General features: G+C 39.5%; 2 protein-coding genes across 5 annotated transcripts in view; both read left to right on the top strand.

The window, feature by feature from the left end:
- SELENOI (selenoprotein I) overlaps window positions 1–15,781 on the top strand; it is a 44,000-nt gene extending 28,219 nt beyond the window's left edge. For 2 of the 4 annotated variants that reach the window (XR_004482457.2, XM_033425097.2), the window contains exons 7-9: window positions 4,042–4,090; window positions 5,595–5,683; window positions 6,913–7,052. Coding sequence is in view for 3 of the 4 variants with exons in the window: in XM_033425097.2 (XP_033280988.1) it covers window positions 4,042–4,090; window positions 5,595–5,640 (95 nt within the window). In the remaining variant the exon portion in view is untranslated. Of the gene's footprint in view, window positions 1–4,041; window positions 4,091–5,502; window positions 5,684–6,912; window positions 7,096–9,112 lie in introns of those variants that run through there. The other 2 variants (XM_004268109.4, XM_033425098.2) reach the window with 2 other exon arrangements.
- A 3,258-nt stretch (window positions 15,782–19,039) lies between these two features.
- Window positions 19,040–23,776, top strand: part of DRC1 (dynein regulatory complex subunit 1) — a 46,115-nt gene continuing 41,378 nt past the window's right edge. The window contains exon 1 of the mRNA XM_033425099.2: window positions 19,040–19,431. Coding sequence (XP_033280990.1) covers window positions 19,280–19,431 — 152 coding nt within the window. The 5' untranslated portion in view covers window positions 19,040–19,279. The remainder of the gene's footprint in view (window positions 19,432–23,776) is intronic.

Below are 23,776 nucleotides of genomic sequence, written 5' to 3'. Positions count from 1 at the left end.
TCTTTGTAATTTATAATTTTTGGCAGCAATACTTATTAGGTAATGGTACTTCCTATTGCATCACATTAGGGGGCACATGATAGCTGGTTGTCTTTCTGTCTGTGGTATCAGTAATGACTAGAGGGATGAGGTATTGTACATCTGTTCTATCTCTGCCCAAGTTCTGCCTCAACTCTTCACCTAGTGGTCCTAATAGTGGCTGATGGCCATTGCTTAGGAATCCATTCATTCAGTGGATAGCCAGGGGAATAAAGTTTGTTTTTTGATAAAGTACCTCATAAATTCATACTGATAATTCCAAATCATATTTGATGATACAGATCTTTTACTTAACCTAGTTGATCTTATATTTGTATGTCCTTTAAACTCTGACAAAAGTCTTTGCTTTCAATGACACAAAATAATTATACATTTGTGTTATTCCATAAAATACCCACAACAGTCTGAGAATGTAATTCCAAAATCAGTGACATATGATTACTGGAAATTGTTGAAGATTTTGGTTTTTTGCAGTTCCATTTGCCCTATGGTTTATCCCACTAGAGAATGCCCAGTCAGGTTATTATAGTCTAAAGTCCCCATTCTGTGGTTATGCCACCATCTGTGGATATGTACATTTAAGTTAGTTTCATTTTACTTTTGATATTTATGGATTACTTTTTCTTTTAAAATTTATCTTTCCAAAAAAAAATTTATTTTTCCTTTATAATTGTGTAACGTATTCACATGATTACAAAGTCAAATCTATATATAAAACAAGACATATTCAAAGAAGTCTAGTCTCTATCACTACCCTAGCCTTTTCCTCCCTCATAGTTAACTATTCTTAGTTTTAAATTTTTTGGTTTATCTTTTCATTGTTTCTTTCTTAATATAAGTAAGTGTGTGTGTGTGGGGTTATCACCCCCTTTCATAGATAAATGGTATCATACCATACATATCTTACTACACGTGCTTCTTTTTTTTTCCCTCTCCACATAATAGTATATCTTAGAGATCACTGCATAGTGATGTTTAGGGATCTTCCTCATTTCTTCTTACAGCCGCCTGGTACAATACTTCATTGTGTGGATGTACCATCGTTTGTTCAAACAACCTTCTACTGATGGACATTTGTGTTATTTCCGGTCTTCTGCTGTTGTACAAATTGCTGCAATAAATCGTCTTGTACATATATATGTCTGTTCATATTTTTCCCAGGGTACTTTGGAAGAGGTCTCTAGAAGTAGAATTGTTAGTAAGGACAAATGTATGCATTTTCACTAAATATTCCCATATTCCCTTCCGTATGGGTTATCTGATTTTTGAATTCCCATCAGCCATGAATGAAAGTACTTGTTTATTTAGTTTTACCAATGTAGTATGTTGTCAAACTTTTGGATTTTTGCCAGTCTGTGATAGGTAAGAAATGGTATATCTATATAGTTTTAATTTGCATTTCTCTTATGGATGAACTTTTCTAGTATTTGAGAGCCATTTATATTTATTTTTTCTTTATATCTCTAGTCAGTTTTTGCATTACGATTGTTAACCACTTCCTTTATTTTTAGAAGCTCTTTATCTATTAGATATATTAATCTTTGTTTTGATATAAATGACACTTTCCCCCTTGTTTGTTGTTTGTCTTTTTTACTTTCGTTAAAGTATTTTTTGTCTTGGTTTTTATTGAAGTTTTTACTTAAGCCTGGAAATATGAGGAACCAAAATATTTGTTGTGACCATGTTATCCTTGGTGTTCATCTCATTCTAATCAATCCTTTTTATGAATTCTATTCTGATTTTTCTATAGCTATTGTTTCCTATATTATGAAGTCTAGGCCTTCCTATGGTAATAAGAAAAGCAGGTCTACATATGTATGGGTTCTGTCACTATCATTATATAGAGTTTAATAGACAAGTATTTAACAATTAAATATTCTTTATAGAAAGTACATCGAGTGTTATTTAGAGAAGAAATAGAAGATACAGTGTTTCTCTTTGGCAGCCTATATAGAGCTCAGGCTTTCTACACGCTTACTGCACTTAATTAAGATAAAGCTATTTTAGGATGTTTAAACTAAAAAACTCTTGGTCCCAAATCTTTTGCAGGTTTCTCTCAGCCTGTTTTCAACACCTGAAAGCTACAAATGATTCTGGCTTAATTCATTTATCCCTGGCTCCCTAACAGTGTGCTCCCCAGCTTGACATGGAATGAGCTGCTAAAAATTTCTGAGGACATTGAGGACATCTTGTCTTCTCTTCCACTCCCTCTAAGATCTTTTAACTCAGGGAACTTTGTTCCATTTGGGCTTGAAAGTAGTAGAGTAATTCATCTTTTGAGATGAGATTTCTGTTCGGTGAATTCTAGTTTTTTCATCTTTTTTTAAATAAATTTATTTATTTGTTTTTGGCTGCATTGGGTCTTCGTTGTTGCGCACAGGCTTTCTCTAGTTGCGGCGAGCGGGGGCTACTCTTTGTTGCGGTACATGGGCTTCTCATTGGGTGGCTTCTCTTGTTGCGGTGCATGGGCTCCAGGCGCGTGGGCTTCAGTAGTTGTGGCTCGCGGGCTCTAGACCGCAGGCTCAGTAGTTGTGGCGCACAGGTTTAGTTGCTCTGTGGCATGTGGGACCTTCCCAGAGCAGGGATGGAACCCATGTCCCCTGTGTTGCCAGGCAGATTCTTAACGACTATGCCAGCAGGGAAGCCCCTTTTCATCTGTTTTTAGCAAGATGCCTTAGGAATTGTTTTGAAGGAATGTTCTTCTGTCTTTGATCCTTAAGGTCACAGCTGCATTGACCACTGCCCCTGCCCCCCCCAAGCCAAGTTTAGTCACCAGGAGTCCAGAATGGACTAATATGTTGAGTGACAAGGAAATATCCAAATGAAGTGTCCAGAAAGTTGCCACATATATTGATTTGGAGTTTGAAACAGAGAAAGATTAGAACTTTACATCTCTATAGATCACAGAATCAGATTCAGGGGTCACTAGAAAATCATTTAAACCAGCCTCATGGTACACCTGTGGAATCTGAAGATCAGAGAGATTGTCTGATTTGCCCAAGAGTGCATAATTAGATTTTGGAGTCATCTGCAGGTAGCTTATGGTTAAAGCTGAAGAGAAGATTCTCTGAGGGAGTGTAGATGCACAGTCACACATCCAGTCAGGAATGTGCAGGAGGTAGATTACCAAAAAAGGACACCAAGTGTAACGTTTGGATGGCTGACAGGAACATTGGGTGAATGGAATCACAAGGCCAAGGGAGGAAAGAATTTCAGTTAGTGGATAGTCAGCGGAGTCATCTTACTTAGAAGTCAGGAATGAAGAAAGGATACTGAATGTGACTATTAGGAGAGCTTGATAAATTTCAAGAGTACAGTTGCTGCAGAGGGGAGGCAGAATGAATGAGTGCTGAGGAAATGACGACAACAGGAAAGTCTGGTGAGTGATAGGAAATAGCAGAGTAAGATAAGTAGGTGGTGAGAGCAGCAGAAGCAATGGTAAGGCTTCTTGGGAAGGCTGTCCTTTTAAGGTTTCAGGGAAAAGAATTAGTGTATAGGGTAGGGGGAGAAATTAAGAATGCTAGGGGGGTAAAGGTAAGTGTAAAGGAAGCAGCAGGATTTATTAATTGTCCCCTCTTCCAATAAATAACTTATACTGGCTGTGCAATTTACTGTATACCAGGTACTGTTCCAGGTGTCTTTGCATGTAATAACTCATTTAATTCTCAAAACCCTACGGGGTTGTTACTACTATTATCTCTATTTTATAAAAGAGGAAACTGAGGCACTGAAAAGTTGCCTGAAGTCACATGACCAGTTGGTAGCACAACTGAGATTCAACCCACTCTGGCTCCTTGAGTCTCTGCTCTGAATCACCAAACCGTACTGCCACTTTTCCAGTTGTAACTGCTGTTTAAAAATGTGTTTAATTTCATTACAGAAGTAAACCTGAACCTGAAAATTATTGGGTCTAAAAATATTACATAGTTTGTATGTATTTGATTATTATAAAAATGACTCTTGAATAATAATTCATGATAATTTAAATATTCTTCCTTTTAGGTTGTGCATTATGCGTGACTCTTCCAATGAGTTTATTAAACTTTTTCAGGTAAGTATTTAATTTTTTAATTGGGCAAGAAATATGAAAATCTTTAGAAATTGTTATTTAGGTGAATTTTAGGATTTCTTTCTTTTGGAATCTGGGCATTTTGAAAAGGTCATGAAACCTGTATTTTGAATCTAGAATGAGGTTAGGATAATTTGTCTGTGGTGGCTTGCGTAGTCAATTCAACCATAGCCCAGAACTACTAGTTTTTTTGTAAAAGTTTTGGGCTCACCAAACAGTCTTCTTATTTGTCATTTATTTTGAGTGAATCAGGAGGGAGTATGTTCCTGTCAAATATTGATAGGTTTACGTTCTTTTTATAAATTGATTATAAGTTTTTATAAATTGATTATGTGTAAGTTTAGTTAGCATGATCATACAATAAAACTTCTCAACTTGTGTAGTTGAGGACCAAATCCTGGACCTATGCCGTCTCTTCTCAAAGAGCGCCGTATGGAAATTCCGGCCTGAGGAGTGTGTAGGGGTTGGGAGGGGAGTTGCCCTGGTGGAGTTGCATCTCTCTGATCTATGTATGCACTTCTCCACTTTGGCTCAGCCACACTGAGTCCATTTATGTGACCTGAATGTATTTTGTTCTTTCATTCCTCAGTACTTTTGCTCCCACTCTTTCCTCTACTCCTGTTTCCTCTACTTGGAACACTTTCTTGTACTTGCCACTTCATCCTTCAGTGCTCAAATCTGTCTTGCACAGTCCTATCCATGTCAAGCCAAGCTCTATGTATCTTCCCTCTTTACAGCCACTGGCAGTCATTCATAGAAGCCATAAAATTTAAAGCTCTGAAGGCCTTAGAGATGATTTGAGTCATGTCTTCCTCTTTTTCTAAAGTTGAGGTCCTGTCCTGATTGGGCAGTATTTTGCCTAAGGTTATGTAATTAGTGGCAGAACCGGGATGAGGATTGAGGGTTCAGTTCAGATGAGCAAACATATATGAGAGTACCACCTGTGTGCCCAGAGCCAGTAAGATATGCTGTGGACCGCCTCATTTCAGAGTCTTTCACTCTTAAGTTGTGTATCATAGTAGCACCATGAGGTACTCTTCTAGTATTGTTTTGTGTTCATTTTATTTTTCCTATTAGAATATAATCTCATAGGACACAGTCCAAGTTTTATTCATCTTTACATTCCAGAGGGAAAAGTGAGACTAAGGGTCAGAAGACTTCCATTATAGTCCTGGCCCTGCCACTTGGTAGCAAGTTATGTAAATTTAAATTCTCATATCCTCACTTAACCTGTCTCTAAAATGGGATTAATAATGTTGGTTCTACCTATGCCATGGGGTTATTGTGAATAAAAATAAGAGAATAAGTGTGAAAGTACTTTGAAAACTATGAAATACAAGTACAGTGTTTTTATATGTAATAATGTTCTTTGTATTACTTGATTTTTTTTTCAGAAGCTATAAAAATAACACCTTGAAACACAATTCAGTCTATGAAGCTATGGTTCCCTTCTTTTCTCCATGTTTGCTATTCATTTTGTCTACAGCATGGATCCTCCGGTCACCTTCAGATATTTTAGAGTTACATCCTAGAGTATTCTACTTAATGGTTGGAACAGCCTTTGCCAATATCACAGTAAGATTTTTTCTTTTAAAAATCGTAATACATATAAGAAATATTTGACAGAATTCAATAGTTTGAGAAACCTTATATAGTATTAGAATAAGCAGATTTTAATTTAAAGATCTTATATCAGAAATTTGAAAGAATAATTAATAACCTCAAAGACAGAACATGCTGAAAGTTATTTTATTTTTTTGTTTGAAACCAGTAGGATTTGGGGACTGCTGTAGTATTTTGGAACCATGACATAATTTAAATTTTTTGTTTTGGTTGCCTGCTGAAGAATTCATGGAATAATTCCCTTCAGACTCTAAATATTATTTATAGTGTGGTTGAAATGGCAGCAGATCTAACGCTTAATTTAGGGAGCTTGGAAGGGGTTTTTGAGGGAGGAAACACACACACACACACACACACACACACACACACACACACACACGTTTTTTAATCAACTGATTTTTAAATTAATAACATAGAATAAAAAACTTTGTAATAAATACTACATACGTTAAAAAATCCCTTTCTCTGCTCTGGCCCAGCAAGAGGGCAGACAGGGAGGAAAAATCAGGAGGACTTGAGAAAAGACCCTGTTAGTCCTGACAGCCAGGAAGCCTGTGCTCTAGCTCAGGCCAGGTCCTTAATAAGTTTTTATTTTTTAACTTAGCCACTGAGTTTATGTTTCCATGTGTGTAACTTGTGTTTACTGTCCCAAGTCATACCGATTTCATAGGGTTTAAAGATCTGAAAACATTAATGCATTATATAAAATGTATCTCTGAAGGAATAAAACTATATTTGAGTAAGGTGTTGAAAGTAAAGAGAGCCAAAGAGGTTTTGAGGTGTTGTATGATAACATGTCTGGATTGGAGGTAGCATCTCCTCATCACCATGAAGAAATTTAGTTGTGTGGTGCTGTGGGAGGGTGTTCTGAGAAAATTGTTGTCGCATATCATAGAATCTTAAAATTGGGAGAAATTTCTTTTATCCAAACTGTTACCCGGTAGAAGAATGCCTTCTGTAGCATCCTTACTAAATTATCTTCCAGTCTCTTCTGACACACAGTCTGAGGGTCCACGGGTTTGGAGGTTGGGGTAGAGGTCCAGTTGGGCTCCTGAGCAGTTGAGAATTACTGAACTTGATAATAATGTAATGTACAGGTACTTGAATGCTTTTTAAATGTTGGAGTGACTCGTGCTTTGCTAATTAAATTTTCATTCTCTTTTTTTTTTAATACCTTCAAGTGTCAGCTGATTGTTTGTCAAATGAGCAGTACCCGGTGCCCAACTTTGAATTGGTTTCTGGTTCCTCTCTTCTTGGTTGTCATAGTGGTAAATGTAGGAGTGGCCTCTTACATTGAGAGCATTCTCCTGTTTACATTAACAACTGCTTTCACTCTGGCCCACATCCATTATGGAGTACGAGTGGTGAGTAATCTAGAGCAAAATTGGTTCCATTTGATTCTTAAATAGTGAGGTGAGAGAGAATTTCAGAAGAAACTTGCTTAATATAGTAGCTGGAAGAATTTTGGGATATTCTCTAAATTTTGGATAATATCCAGGTGCGTGATGCCATATATCATTTCTGTAATTAATATGTCGTAGTAACTACAAATAATTTCAAAGCTAGATAATTATTGTGAGGAATTAGTTCTTGTTTATAAGTGAGAAGAATTGTAAACCATTTTCTTGGTAAAGAATTATAAACTCCTTTGTGCTTTTAATTATATACAGGACAAAATCATCTTATTTGTTGTTTATCTATTTCTATGCTTGCTTCTCTAGCTTCAGGGGCATTTTTATAAGGGGAAATATAGAAGAGAGTAGATTTAAGAAGTATTCTGCAAACCTTAATATTCTCTTCTAAAATAAGAAATGGGTTTCAGGACAAATGGACTAAGATAGGTATAATAAAATGAAAATCAGAACCATGCAGTTTAGTTTCCTTTTCCTCACACGGTGACATTCTTTTCTAATTATTTTACATATCTTAGCATGGCCTCATAACTATGATTTTTGAATTGCTATACAATATTCCATTGAGGAGATTACTTAATAATTATCAGTTTACTTAACCATGACTCAGTTATTTTAATCATTTAGGTTGTTTCCAGATTTTCACTATTATAAATAAAGTTGAAGTGAACTATCTGGAATAATATTTTTTTCCTTCATTTGCTTTTTTCCTGAGGATAATTTCATAGCAATCGGGTCATGTGATAGGATATTCATATTTCTGTGGCTTTAAAAATACTTCTATTTGGTATGTTTGTTTTGAAAGGAACCCTGCTGTGAATCAGTTTGAGAAACAAAATGTCTTTACTTCTGTATTGTCAGACATATTTTTAAAACGGGGGCACCTGTCATGCTTGATAACAACTTCTTATACCTTGCATATGTTTCTTCCCTTAGTGTTTCTCCCCAAAGTAGCCCACATTTGTTGGAACAAAATAGGTGAAAGAAACCATGATAAGTCTATGAATTGTGACATGAAGACATAATCATTTATGTTTTTGTTTGTGCAAATTTAACGTTATATGCTTTATATCAACGCTCTGAGGCCTTTATTCTGATATTTCATCAGTCATATGCATGAAGTAGAGCACAGCAACCAGTGTCTTTCATAATTGTTTTAACTTTTTATAACCCTCAGAAGCATATCTTTAGAAAACCATATACACACTCCCAACCAAACCAATACACATTTAAATTACAAAAGCAGTACATTTTCATTGTTAAAAATCTGGAAAATAAATATAAGCTCAAGCTAACTGAAAAAAATTCCAGGAGCGTCTTTTTTTGGTCTGTCTTTCTGCTCTCTTAACACTTCTACAACTTCTGACCAGAAGATAAAACTTGTTAGACCACACAAAAACATTCACTTGAACTATTGAAATGTAAATATTAAGAAGAAAAATGGAAATAAGAAGGATTAAATAAACCATATTCGCTAACTGGCACATTACCTTGCTTTTGCCTACCCACTAGGGATACCCTAACTAATATGGCTTAAACTGTCAAAAATTTGCAGATCTAGTTTTATACTGTTTCATCAGATTAGGAATGATTACCTACAAGTGTTACAAGAAGGTGAACATTGACTCTAACCATATATGTAAATATTTGATCTGATAGGTACTATAAGTCAACTAACCCTATAATTTTTCAGTAGATTTGAATGTAAGGCTGTGTGGTCTGGAGGGTTCTGGAAAGACTAGATTTTGGAGTTGCGCAGACCCAAGTTTAAGTCCTAACTCTCCCAGGGTAGTTCTGGTACTCATTCAGCCAGCTAGCTCTGCAGCTATCCTAGTCCAGAAAAACCTCTTCATTTCTGATGGTTTTTGCCATGCCAGTAAATTGTTGTCTCCAGAGGGTGAATTCTATATGCTTTTTTAAAAAAATTACGTATGTATTTGTCATTGCCTCATGTTCTGGTTTTCTGTAGGTAAAGCAGCTGAGCAACCATTTTCAGATTTACCCCTTCTCATTGAGGAAACCAAACTCGGATTGACTAGGAATGGAAGAAAAGAATATTGGCCTGTAATCTACAGAAAGAAATACTGTAAATAAGATGCTTGTAAATATTTCATCCATCACCATTGAACTAAATTGATCTGCTTACCAGACATGGGAACTCAGTGTGTGTGGTACTTGGACAGCAGGAGTGATACGTATGATCTGAACTTGTGGAATTTTGGACGTACTAACTCCCAGCTTCTTTTATTTTGTTTTTTATAAAGCCATGTGATGTTTTGGTTAAACATAATATACATTAGACCAGCAAAATGTTCCTAGTAATTTTAGCTTCAGGAGTCCATAATGTTTTGGTTTATACAGAGTTAAAGATGCCTTGGTTTTTATTTTTAAAACCCCCAAATTTGTTTAGGAACACTGATGACATTCAGAAGACCCAATATGTTTTCATATTTGGTACCTAGTAGTAGGTCTTTAGCTATGGAAGCTATCAATAGCCCAAATCCAACATAGGGAAAAGATAAGAGCAAGTCACCTTCAGCAAGACATGCCAAATGATTACAAAACAATATACAGTTGCCAAATACTGGTTTCTCTTTCCCATGGAAATGCCTTTTGTCCTCATGTGCTGAGAGAGCTAAAAAAGAAAAAATATATATATATATATGTGTGTATATATATATATTTAGATTCGCTAGTATTCTGATTCTCTTTGTTATGGAACGGATCTTGATAAATGGTTTAATTTTCTTTTAAAGAAAAATATTCTCTTGGGACTTAGTAGAGAATGGATTGTAATTGCAGCTCACTCATTGGCATGGCTCATTGTTTAAATGTGGCATTTTTCCCCCTCAGCTGCAAGTTGCTGAGACTTGGTGCCTATGAACTATGATCATATGAATGCATGTGACAGTCCCAGTCTTACAGTAGTTACTTGTGAAGAACACAGATATACTTCCTTATAAGAAAAATTTTCTTAGGAGTTAGGAATTTCATGAACCTCACTACGAAATTACTACTGTGAACCTCACTATGAAATCAGTTTTCTGATTTAATTTGTCCTTCCTCTCTCCCTCTGTCTTTTCCTGTGGAAGAGAGTGCTGTGTTTTTTTATTTCATACAGGATAAGGAAATAGAAATTCTCTCTTCCCCAACTTGCTCACTTCCCCACTTGAAGAAAATTTTTGATATATATGCCTTACTGAGTATGTGCTCCCTTTATGTGACTTGGAGTAATTTTTTAGGTTTACTGACAAACATAAAAATCTCTTTGACTTTAATATGGTTGTTTTATGATCACACCTTTCCATGAATGTGGATATTCTATTTCTCTTTTTATTTTGTCTCCATTTAATTTGGTGGTGATGAAGTTTACTGGCTGATTTTCTTTTATTTTCCACTGAATGGAGTTTGTGCTTGAATGAAGAGTGTATCTTAAACCCTTTTTTTTGGATGGATTGCACTTGGATAAAATAGGCACCACTGTGTTGATATGTAATTAAATCCATAATTGTTATTTATCTGTGAATGTGACCATCGTCAAATTTAATTATAGTGTATTCCTCTGTTGGATTTTAGTCTGCTTTGTAAAAATAACTATGTAATTGATATTTCAGATTTTAAATGTGTAAAGTCTAATCATTGTCATTCAGGTCATTAGAAATGAGGCATCAAGGAGCTAACACGTGGTTCTGTACTCATTTTAAAAAATTGTAAAGGTTGAGGTATATTTGGTGACTTTCTCTGAGACAAAAATGAACACTGAAAATAGGTGAGAAATTGATGAAGGGAAATATGGGTAGTGATTTCATGTTTGCTAATAAAGTGCCGTCATGGAGGTCAGAGAATGAACTAATTAAGTAAAAGTAACTATTTTTTGTATACCTTGTTCTGTGTCATCTGTAAAATTGAACTGGATAAAGTGTTAATTTGGGCCTGGAACAAAGCTTTGTTTTAAGGTTCTGAGCTAATCATTTTATTGTTTTGTTGACCTTGTATACAAAAATGAGGTTAATCTTATTATAAAAGAACTGATAAATATTTATAAAATGACAGATGTGGACCACAGGCTTTCTTTACCACGTACAGTATAGTAAAAACAACAACAACAGAAACCCTTTACTTCTGGCATAGGGTCATGTCCTGTAATTTCGGGGCTGTTTTACCTCAAAGTGTGTTTCTGCTCTTTTTCTGTTGCATCAGGTTTATTTGAAAATTGTTTTGTGCCTATACGTTATAACATATTTCCCAATGGTGGTTAAGAATTATGCTATAGTCAGTTTTATTGGCATCGTTTGATGAAAGATGGCTGTCAAGAAGATGAAAGATGAAAAGTGAGTAATTAACTGTTACAGAATACTGTGGACTTGTGAATCTTCAGTGTACTGTTGACCCTTTTTCTTGGTTTGGTCTGCTGTCTTGAAGTGCGTCATGAAAGCCCCCATTTGTTATGTAGTGATACAGCAGCTGAAGCAGGACTTCATTACAAAGAGCTCTTGTGAATTTACATCATTGCCAATTATCATAACATTTCCGAAGTATAAAATATCTTTTAGGCTTATGCATGATATTTTGGAGTGCGTTCACACCCCAGCCTTTCTCCCAGCGTACGCTGAGCTGCCTTTTGGGGAGCAGTGGCATGATTGGTCATACATGCATGTTTTCTGTACATTTCAGAATAGAGTGCCTTAGCCAGGCCAGAGGTTTGCTTTGTGTTTCTTCTGACCAAAATTACCTAGACCTGTAAGAAGTTTCTTTTCAGGTTATGGTATGAAAAATGTCCTTTATGCTTGTCAGAAAGTAATTCCCCTATATTTGAGGGGGGGCATGGATTAGAAAAATCTTAAAAAATATCTGAGTATGTTAATGCTGCCTTTTATGATCCTTCAATAGCATTCATGATCCTAGTGTAACGTACAGTTTAAAATTGCCACAATTTAACCAACATTCCTCCCTTAATGTGTAATAGACATAGTTTATGGGTTCTAGTCTTAAGGGTAATAGAGTGAATAACTTCCACATAAAGAACTAAATAGTCTCCCCTGGCATTTTAATAATATCATGGTTAAATTACTTTTAATTGTAATTTTTAAAAGAAAGTTCAATGCTGATTATGGCCTAGAATGTTATAGTACTATTACCAGCATTTCATTTTTTTAAATATAGAGCTGTTGGGAAGAGGAGTGTATGTCTAGGGTTGCCCAAATTCTAAATAGTTACCAAAAGAATATTGGTCATGACCTAGAGCCTGGGCATTGGGGGAACATGCAAAGGAGAAAGCAGGCATAGTATCCACTTTAAGGGGAAGAAGAGATCACTTTAGTGCCCAATGATCCTACTGCAGTGCACAGTTTAAAAGTGTCACAACTTAGTCATTCCTCTACTAACTTCAAGTTCAAATGTGAATTTGAAAGACTCCTAAGTGTTCAGTTTGCAAAGAATTATTTTATTTTGTAGTCAGTCTAAAAACATTTGGAATGTACCTTGCTTCCAAAGCAGACTTTGATTCTCTAAGTTATGGAGGATAAGAAGATAATCTGAAGGTGTTTGAATCAAAGGCTACTTTTCCCCTTTATATTTTAACAAGAAGCCTATTTGTAACTCGTCCTGTTCATTCTTCACTTGCGTTTTTAACTAGCCACTGTCTAGGACAGAGACGCCCACTTGCTCTGTCGCCCCTAGATCTCGCCACATTCACATCTCCTCGATTGCTTTATCTCTCTTGACTAGTCAAGGACTGGGAACATGCCAGAGGGAACAAAGTAAACCTGATGGACTAGAACATTTGATGTCGGGTCCCCAAATAAGCCAAAAACAGATACAGAAATCTTTGATTGTGTTGATTCTTACGTTCAGAGTGGCCTTTATCTTGACCTCAGTTCTGGACTTGCCTGAGCACTCTATAGGAAATTTGTGAAGTCAGACTAGAATTTTCTTTGTCCTATGAGGTGTCCTTGTAAGGCAGCATGCCCATTCTTGAACACCCTGTGGGTGAATAACCTTAAGTGAGCTGCCAGTAGTTGAACCTTCCAGGAAGAATTTTAACTAGTATGCTGCATTTGAAGCACTTTGACATGTACATTTTAAGTGACAGTTTTAACAGTAAAATGGTGTTAAATTAATCACTGTGAAACTTGAAAGCGAGATGCCCTGTACATTTTAGGAAGCTTAAGTAAATTTCTGATTTTCCTTTATTAATTATGTAACCCATGTGATTTGTATATTTTACTTTTCATCTTTGACGGTGGTGCAAATGACTGACTTATTGGCAGGCAGTTACTTTAGGGTATATGGTAAATTGTGGTTGTCTAACTTTTCCAGAGAAGGTGGCAATGTGTTTACTTCTTCCTTTGTGTGAAGCCATGGGAATTGGATTTACTGGCTAATTTATTTCCAGGGTTTCTACAGTGCAAAATAAACGTAACCTTTTAAACATGCTAGTAATGCTTTCCTTTTTAATAAAAATGCAAGAGATAGTAATGTAGCTGATTGATTGTTTTTAAGCAGAGACCTGCTCTTCTTACAGACAGATCTTAAATGAGCTAATATTTTGGGTAGCAAAAGAAGTTTTGCCGTTTGTAGCCTTTTTCACAGGTGGCCTGAGTGAGGGGGTTGTGTTGCATTTGGTCAGAAAGGCCCGGTCCCCAGAATTGGCAAATGGCACATGGAGTGATTCTAGAATAATTTAACAAAGCCTTGTCTTGAGGAGAGTCCATTTGGACACAACAGAAGTATTGTCTCCCACAGGCCATTAACATTGTCTTGTTCTCCATAGAATCATTCTTAGAAAGCTAGGTTCAATCAGAGGAGTGTTATTTTGAAAGCATGTGAATTGGATCATGGCCATGGTGTACCTAATGCTACATTGTAATTAGAGACCGTAGTGAAGATGCAAGGAGTGGCTAAATGCTGTGGATGCCTTATGGCTCTTAGGCTAAGGGCTTCTCTTGAGAAGTTTCTATGGGTAATAATTAGAATAGGAATTGATTCTGACTTTTTATTGAAACAGACAATTTACCATGAATTCTAGATTCTGATATTCTTGAGAAGCACTTTTTAATCTCTGAAGAGTAAGTTCTTGGCCAGAAGCATGTTGAGTTTAGTACTTGATGTTACTAATCAGGTTATAGGAGGATCCTGTTTTATTTTACGAGATCTGTGAATGCTGCATTATGAATCTGTTTGAATTACTGGTATCATTCAGTATCAGACTTAGTTTAATAAGTACTAGTTAAGACCGCCCACAATATAAATATTTTTTGTAGGTTATTTTGTTTATATAACTTATCCCATTAGAGCAGCCATTCAGGAGACAAAGACCCAGCTACGTGTAATCATTTCCTCTTTCTGGAATGTGCCAAGAAAGCAGAATTCAGTATTAAACTCCAAATTTCAGTTTTGTTTTTTAAAGTAGCATTTCCTGTGGGTAAAGGGGAAGGCAGCGGGCAACTGCTGAGATGTAAACTCCCTGCTACCTGCCTTCTCCCTTTCCCTTCCCATCTAACAGAATAGATTAAGTTTGTAGCCAGTTGTAGGAAATGAAATCGATACTTTTCTGAGTAAGGTTTCATGCCCTGTGACTAAGAATAGGCGGCAGGAATCCTGGCAGAATCAATTATTGATTTGTTTAGCTTGGTCCTGTTGCAGGTTGCTTTCTGTAGTATTCTGATTCCATCCCTTCTCAGGTACCTAGAAACAATACCACTTAAGTAACTGGAATGTGTTTGCTACAAGTGGAATATATTAGAGAAGATGAAAGGAGCGCAAAGTCTTATTTTCCCTTTCAAGTAGTTTAATTGAACATGTTAGTAACTGGTCTGTCTAGCACTTGCTGTGTTCATAGCAAAGAATGTAGCATTTATTTTATCTGGTTATGTGTGGTGTGTGTATATATGCATATTTAATATGTACACATATTCTCTGTGCACATATATGTATGATATATTCGTATATACATGCAGTCTACTCTTGATTATCAGCAAGGTGGTAAGCCTTCACTAGACTGTTTCTTCATGTTGACTAAATCTGCATGTAGCCCATAACTCTGTGAAGCCTGTTCCTTATCCGGAGCCATAGTCTTTCCTACTTTCCATTCATCTAAGTCCCCAAGAAAGGCCCTTGACATACGTCACTTTCCCCTTCCCTTTCACCAGGGACTGTGTGAGCCAGAAAGCTTTTGAGAAAGATGGTCGCTTCCACCAGAGTTGAGGCTTCTGGGTCTGAATGATGATGGGCCCATTCCTGGCCAGAGGGCAGCCCCTGGAGCAGTTGTGCTCTTGGGCTTGATGGGGGGGAAAATCTAGCTCTTATGGGAAATGGGGCTTCACAGTTTGCTTAAATTCCTTAGCTGGAATGTTGTGAAGTCTTAGATAATTCGATGTGCAAATAGAGTACAACTGTGCATTTCACCATTAGTATTGTGTCATCGGTGATCCTGTTGCTAGCCCAGATAATCAAGACCTTGACTGTTTCTTGCCCCTGGATTCTGGAAGCCTTGCCCTTTCAACTGGATTTGTGTTTTATTTCTGCTGCTGTGAAACACAAAAGTAATGCAGTAGGTTTTAACTTAAAATTGTTTAATTCTGTTACTGATATTTATTGTAATAAAAGTAAAGAGAAAATGATTTTTAAATCCTTTTAATTGTTTTCAGATTGTCTTCTTTGTTTTTCCTTGGCAGGTGCAAAAGGGGTGGGGAGCTATGGGGAGAAAAATAATGTCCAGTCACTTGTCTCAGAGAATCATTGGTTAATTTAGAGCAAAACATTAGAAGGTTTTGTTTTGTTTGATCAGCTCCTGGGTGTTCTATAGTCCTGTGACTTGTTTCAGAGAGCAGAGTACTAGGAACGTGGCAGTAACAGCTTTTCATAATATACTGCTCTTGACTCTCCCCGAACTGGGTACTGCACAATATTTATTGTTATCACAATAACTGGATCACACTTATATTAGCTTGTAAGGTGGTGGTTTCATACTCAAAAACATCTTCCCATAGAAAGATTGTTAATGTATGCTGTCAATTTCCCAGGCTAATTCCACAAGAACTTAATAACCCACACTTAATACACCTAAACCTTAGTATGTGAACAAACCATAAGCTCTTATAAAAACTCATATTTTCTAACATGGCTTCTGAGGAGAATATTTCCTATTTTTTTAACATCAGAATTGATCTCCCAGTTCTGGCAGTGGGAATTTAAAATTTTTTTCTGTAACAGGTTTAAAGAAGGTGAGGAAGGAAATGTCCCATATTTTAACCCAGGCTAATTCCCTGGCTTAATGTGCTCTTAATCCCCTGCTCTCTGAACTTCTTGTTCGCAGTAGCAGTTATCCCCTCCCTTCTAAATGCAAACCTCAAACACCTAGCACCAGCCTGACACTCAGCAGGGGCAACCAGCTTGGGTTTAGCTACTGATAAACTTTAAAAAATTACTGATGTAATTTTGGCCCCATGGGGCTATAGCCTAGACCTGTTATCTCTCAAGGATAATTCTTTTAAGGGGGATTGCCTACTCAGTGCATATGCTTATTTAAACTATTGCTGCTGGCACACTGTCTTCCTAAAGGGTGTCTTTCCAGCAGTGAATGAGAGTGTCTTTTTTTCCACACCTATGAAAAAGGTTTGTTATTTATATAATTGAGGCTGTCTGTGACAGCAGCAAAGACCTCCCAGCTGGCTGGGAAATGTCTGGAGAGAGCCAGGAAAGGAGGCTGGCCTGGGGTATTGTTATGGTTGGGAGGTAGGGCCAGGATGAGGGTACCCAGCACACACAGTAAGAACCTCCCACCAAAGGAGAGAGCACCCAGGGTTTTTTGTTTTTGTTTTTTTTTAAGTCAGCTGCCCAGATGTGGAGCAAAGGGGAAAAAAGGCATGAGGCTTAAAAGCTCAAACAGCAAAAAAGGGAGTCAGATTCCTTATCGCAAAAAACGTCTGGCTTTAGGCCAAGCAGCTTATTGATCGCTCTATGAGTCTTCATGGTACCTTTGCTCTCTCTCCCATCTCTCGTGTGACAGCCGATTCCCACTGACTTTCTCGTGGCATCCTACTCCCAGCCGTAGACAGGCACACACGCTTGTGCTTGTGTCTCTTCTCACAGGTGGTGGAGACATGAACCGGGACCTAGAGGAGTTAGGGGTCAGAACTATATCTTGCCTCTGATTCCTCAGCCCCTAGGGAAGGTTAAAGCTGGAGGTCACAACTAAAGGAGAGAGATTGAGGCCCGAAGAAAACTCGTTCCCCTCCCCCGCCCTCCAGACTCCTCACCCCAGCTAGATATGGGACAAGGATCCAGGCAGGTGTTGGACTCTTGACTGCTCCAAGATTTTGGCACACCTAAATCTCCCTACCATTTGTACACTTGGAAAAATTAATTTAAAAAAGAAAACTCCGATCCCACCTCCAGCCCCGCCCTCCCCCCCACCGTGCCCCGCCCCCAGTCAGACCGCCCACAAACCACCACAGCCTCCCCAGGACTCTCCGCGCTGCTGGTGACCGGGGGCCGTGGCCGTGGCTGCTTTTGCTCTGGGCGCCCGGATCTGGGGCCGCCGCCGCTGCCGGAACGGAGACGCAGGGAATCCACTCTACAGCAATGCCCTATACCAGCCCCGGAGGGCCCCAAGGAAGAGTGAGGCATGGCCTGTGGAGGGGAAGGTGCTGGACATCCCCAGCAAGAATCAGAAGGGCCAAAGCTTCTATTCGATCTCTTTCCCCCGGCCCCCCACCCGCAAGCGGCATCTGGCTCCCAAATCTTGCCCCAGCCCCAGGCCCAGTCACCCCATCTCTGCAGTTGGAGACCCTCCTGGACCAGGCTCCTCTGGGCAGCCAAGGCCAAGAGGGTCCCTTGAAGTGGGGAGAGGAATCAGAACCCCCAGAGACCCAGAGAGGACCCCCCCAGCGGCTACGTAAAGAGGTGACTTATTCCAAGAGCATCACGGAGTCCAGCAGTTCATCCTGAGACCCACCCCCTCTCATTTCTATGCGGCTGGACCTCTCCCTTGCCCCCAGAACACCCAGTAAAGGCTCATGAAGAAAGCAAAAAAGAAAAAAGAAAACTCCATTTGCCTCTGGGTAGGTCTTATTCACCACGCGATTATCTTCTTTGGCCTCACAATTGCCTGTGATTTGAGTAGGCAGGCAGTACAGCTGAGAAAACGGTCAAGAAGTTGTGGCATACCTAAGGTTGCAGGCCGGTCTAGGATTAGGACCTGCATTTTCTTACTACTCCAGTGCCCTTTCCCGAGTTAACCTCAGGCCAGTGGGATAAGATTCTGCCAAATGTTATCCAGCTTGTTTTCGAAAGGATGTTAATTCTCAGAGCACTATGAATTTTTCGTTGGCAATGCGACACACACACACAAAATGGTGCCTCTTAAGGGACTCCTGAAAAGTTTAATTGTGCTTCTGTGCACTTAACTTTCACTCCCCCCAACCCCTGCCTTCCGTACCATTTTCCTCTGCTCTCCTTTTCCTAAGTTTGTGATTGCGAGTGGTGATGGTGGGATTGTCCTAGGTTTCAGCCCTACTGAAAACCGCTACAGAATACAATTCCTTGATGGATATATTCTAGAGAACATAGGGGCCGAATGCACAAAGTATCAATGGGAGCTCAAAAATGAATGGACGACGAGTAGATGGATACAGTATACTTTAGTTCAAACTTTCCGAGCGATCGTACTATTCTACCCGCTCCATGAGGAAAGGACAACGCTTGTATCCTCAGCGCTAGCACAGTGATTGGCATAGAGTAGGCACTTGATTATATTTGATGAATGTGATTTTGAGGAATATTTGATGAATGAAGAATCAATCATCAGGGTCAGTAAGTGACGAATCACAACTTGGTGCAGCTCTTAAATCTTCCAGCCTCCGTTAATACCCCCGGGCCTTCGTGGGGATTACCCGAATTGCAGGAGAAAGGAATAAAGCCCCAAGCTGGGATATAGCTTTCGGAACACCAGTGGGCAGAGCCTGAGGGAATGCGCGCGCAACCACGCCAGCTGCGGATTAGGTGACTTTTTCCCTGGCAACGGCTTGTTGTTAGCAACGGCTTGTTGTTAGCAACGGCTTGTTGTTAGCAGCAAGGCGGTAGTCCGGCGGTGGTCTAGGCAGAGCTAGCTGCCTGGGGGCGGGAGGCACCTGCCATGAATCCGCTGGGATCCCTGAGGGTCCTGGAGGAGGAGAAGGAGCATTTAGCCACTCCGATTGTCGGGCCCTCGATACATTCTGATAACCCTCAGGAGCGGATCCAGGCCCGGCGCCTCCGCATCGCGGCGCGCCTGGAAGCTCGGAGGCGGTGAGCTGGGTTTGGGCGGGTCCCGCCAAGGAGCGCCCAGGGTGCGGTGACGCGGTGCGGGGATGAGGGGGTGGCTTCTCCGGGCCGGAGCCCCTGCGGTGAGGGGGCGGCGTGCCCTACGTGTGAGCCGGCCTTGTTTCTTGATAAGATAGAAAACATTTCTACCAGAAGTTTCAAACAAAGCATGGGATATTAAAACATTGAACACACTAGTAAAGTCAAAGACAGAAATCATAATCCCTCCAGCATGTTCATGGAGAGCCTGCTGCGCCAGGCACTGTGGGCCATACCCTGAAGAGGCGGGCTCCATGACCTGCCCGCTGAGGTCTTTCTTTCCTCCTTCCTCCCAGCCTGCCTTCCTTCCACAAGTAGTTATGGAGTGGACCTCGGCTGTCACTTCTTCTGGTCTCAGTGGCTTATCTGGGTGTGTGACACCCTTTTCCTGCAGGCTCTGAGGCTGATAACCACACCGTTCTCAGGCCGGGGTTGCCGCACCTGTCCATGCACAGACGGAGTGGCCTTATCTTAAGGGGGTACAAAGGTGAACCTGTGTGACCCCCTGAACACCCTCTCAGTGTGACAGCACTTATACCTTGTCCTGCTGGTCACGGTCAGCTGCCCTGCCAAGATGGTGCTTCTCTTCTTGTCTGCTGGCCTTTGGACGCAAGGGCCCTAAAGTGATGTGGCTGGGTTCCAATAAAACTTTACTAAAGAACACTGAAATCTGAATTTCATATAATGTTCATGTGTCACAAAATATCCCTCATATTTAGATCTTTTTTTCTAAATTAATAAATTTCATACTTTAGAGAAGTTTTAGGTTCACAGAAAAATTGAGTGGAAAATACAGAGATTTCCCATATACCCCCTAGCCCTACACATGTATAACCTCCTCCACTATCAACCTTCCCCACCAGAGTGGTGTATCTGCTACAACTGATGGATCTTGATAGATATATAATGACATGTTTCCACCATTACCGTATTGTACAGAATAGTTTCAGTGCCCTAAAAATCCTCTGCGCTCTGCCTATTCATCTTGATCTTAAAAAAAAAAAATTTGAAAATGTAAAAATCATTCTTCACTTGTGAGCCATACAAAAACAGGTGGGTCAGATTTGACCCATAGGCCAATGTTTGCCAACCCTGATGTATAGATCAATGTGATGTTCTGTGGGATATTCAGATGGTCCTGATCTATTCAGACTATATTTTGACAGATGAGGAGAGTTAACATGGCTCTGTGAGTGAGAGGCCTATGTGAGTATACATTATCTGTTCCACGTAAATGTGAACTTCCTGATCCTTTTTCCTGATTGAGGTAGAAAATAATGCATTTGGCCCAATCAGTGGCTACATTCCATGTCCCTAAGGCCACAGTAACCTGCTGTAGCAAAGACACCCGACCTGCATGTCAGCTGCGATTAGGACTGCTGCTTGGTTGAGCTTGCGGTAATTGACAGTTATTATCTTGGGTCCATCCAGTTTTTGCAGGACCAGACCAGTGAATTAAATGGAGATTTGATAGGCACCACCACTCCCAAATCCTTGAGATCCCTAAGGGTGACACTAATCCCCACCATCTCCCCCAGTTGACAATACTGCTTTTTCATGCACTCGGGTGAAGTTTTGGAGTGTCCATTTGACCTTCCACATGGTGATAGCTCTTACCCACAGGCCAAGGACCTAGTGTGAGAATTTCTCAAATTTCTAAGTATGTTAAGATCACTCTGGTTGCTCTTTGGGGAATGGTTTGGAGGAGCCAGAAGTGAAAGTAAGGAGTCCAGTTAGGAAGCAGTTGTATTTGTCCAGGTGAGAGATGCAGTTGGTCTGAACTAGTTAGTGGCAGTGGTTTGGAGATAAAGCAGATACACTCCAGACATATTTTGGAATTGAAATTGACTGGATTTACTGATTGATTGGACATGCTGATGAAACGCAGGGGAAAAGCTAGAATGGCTTGAACAGCTGGGTAGATAGATGGCAGTACCTTTTATTGAGACGGTAAAGACAGTGATGGGGGCAGTAAGGCAGGAGTTGAAAATCAAAGGTTTGGTTTTGTCCATATTAAGGGAAGTCAAATTTTGTAAGACATTAAAATTGAGATGTCCACTAGGCAGTTGGGTATGGGTCTTAACTCAGAAGAGATCTGGATTAGAGGGACCAGTGCAAAGAGTCAGCAACATTATGATTGTATTTTAAACCATAGGAATGAATTAAATTACACTGGGAAAGAGGATTAAAAAGGGATGAGAAAAGTGTTCATGGCTAAGTCTTAAGAAAGCCCAGCATTTAGAAGTTGATGGAAGAGGAAACGCTGACAAGGAGAATAAGATAGAATGGCCAGTTGAGGCTGGTAGAAAAACAAATAAGTGAGGTGCAGTAGCGTACCTAATGAATTTGACGCCTGGAGCAGGTAATTTCTAAAACACAGATAATAACAATAGCCTGAAAAGAAAAGCAGATAATGAACATTTTCTTTTATTGAAATTTGTTATATTACCATGCCGGTAATTTTTAAAAAATAAAAATAAAATTTACAATACAAAATGAGAAAGAAGTAATGGATGAATACTTTTATATATGTTTTTAAAAATTATTTTTGGCTGCGTTGGGTCTTTGTTGCTGCGCGCAGCCTTCTCATTGTGGTGACTTCTCTTGCTGCAGAGCTCGGGCTCTAGGCACGGGGCCTTCAGTAGTTGTGGCTCATGGGCTCTAGAGTGCAGGCTCAGTAGTTGTGGCACACGGGCTTAGTTGCTCCATGGCATGTGGGATCTTCCTGGACCAGGGATCGAACCTGTGTCCCCGCATTGGCAGGTGGATTCTTAACCACTGCGCCACCAGGGAAGTCCCAGTGAATACTTTTAAATTACATGTAGGGAATTCCCTGGTGGTCTAGTGGTTAGGACTTTGTGCTTTCACTGCCGAGGGCCTGGGTTCGATCCCTGGTTGGGGAACTAAGATCCCACAGCGTGGCCAAAAGAAAAATTACATGTGTTTTGGGGGAAAAAAAGGAAGAAAAAAGCATATGAAGAAATGTTCCCAAAGGAGTGAATTCGCAAGACTTAGAGAATGAGTTGTGTATAGAATGACAGAATAGAAGTAACTCAGGTTCAGTTTCTTCATGTTTCTAATAACTGGGCTAGTGTTATTTATGTCAAATCCCTAATCTGCTGGGATATATAGTACCTGGGGGGTTGTGGACGTGCCCTGCGCTGAAGTGAGCTGGGACAGTTCTGAACCATTTCAAATGTGTTCTCAAAACACAATTTTTTAAGTCCTATGCGTAGCTGAGTCTGTGTGTCAGAGACCAACTGTATAATTGCAAGTTCTACAAATTAACTTCCTCCTTCAAGGATAAGAAATAGAAAGGTGCTATATTGACGCTTACATATATATTATTAAAAAACAATAGTAGGGATTTCCCTGGTGGCACAGTGGTTAAGAATCCTCCTGCCAATGCAGGGGACACGGGTTCAATCCCTGGTCCGCGAAGATCCCACATGCAGCAGAGCAACTAAGCCACAACTACTGGGCCTGTGCTCTAGAGCCCACATGCTGCAACTACTGAGCCCACATGCCACAACTACTGAAGGCCGCACTCCTAAAGCCTGTGTCCTGCAACAAGAGAAGCCACTGCTTGCCGCAACTGGAGAAAGCCCAAGTGCAGCCACTAAGACCCAAAGCAGCCAAAAATAAATTAAAAAAATTTTAAAACCCACAAAAATTACAAAAAAAAAGATTTAAAAATCAACAGTACTGCAGCAATTTTTTGGAACTTAGATTAACAAAAGATTTTTCAGAAAGAAGTGTTTTATGAATTGTTTTGTTGCTGGCACAGGGTGATAATAAAAAACAGACCGACTTTAGTCAGTTGTGTTGTTTTAAAATTAGCCTTGGGCTCCTTGATTTCCTATGGTGCCCACTGCCCTAACTGCCTAGATCTCGGTGGGTCATTGAGTTGTAGTTTTAGAGGGGAAGCTGTTAACAGAATTAAATGTCATATGAAGATAAAGAATAAGATTAATGGCTAAAGCACCCAAAACTCTCAATCTCTAGTTTTTCAGTTGACATTTCAAATTCCTGAGAGATGTCACTTCTGAGTCAAGATGGTGGATAGAACACAAGCATTTACCTAGGATCTCTATCAAAAATGAGATTTAAAGGGATTAAGTAAAAACGATATAAACCCACAAAGTCAAGCAAAACAGGGGGACTCAATAGCAACAACATTTTGGAAGCTGGGACGTATATAGACAGATGGTAAATGGCTTAGCAGATTGAAGAGTATGGAAATATAAACTAGGAGTGAGGAAAGCTGAGAGCCCCCTTCATTTCCTCTGCA

The sequence above is a fragment of the Orcinus orca genome, chromosome 13 (genome assembly GCF_937001465.1).
Source record: "Orcinus orca chromosome 13, mOrcOrc1.1, whole genome shotgun sequence".
Lineage (NCBI taxonomy): Eukaryota > Metazoa > Chordata > Mammalia > Artiodactyla > Delphinidae > Orcinus > Orcinus orca.
Note: the sequence above shows the minus strand (reverse complement) of the source record. Positions and strands in the feature narration are given on the sequence as shown.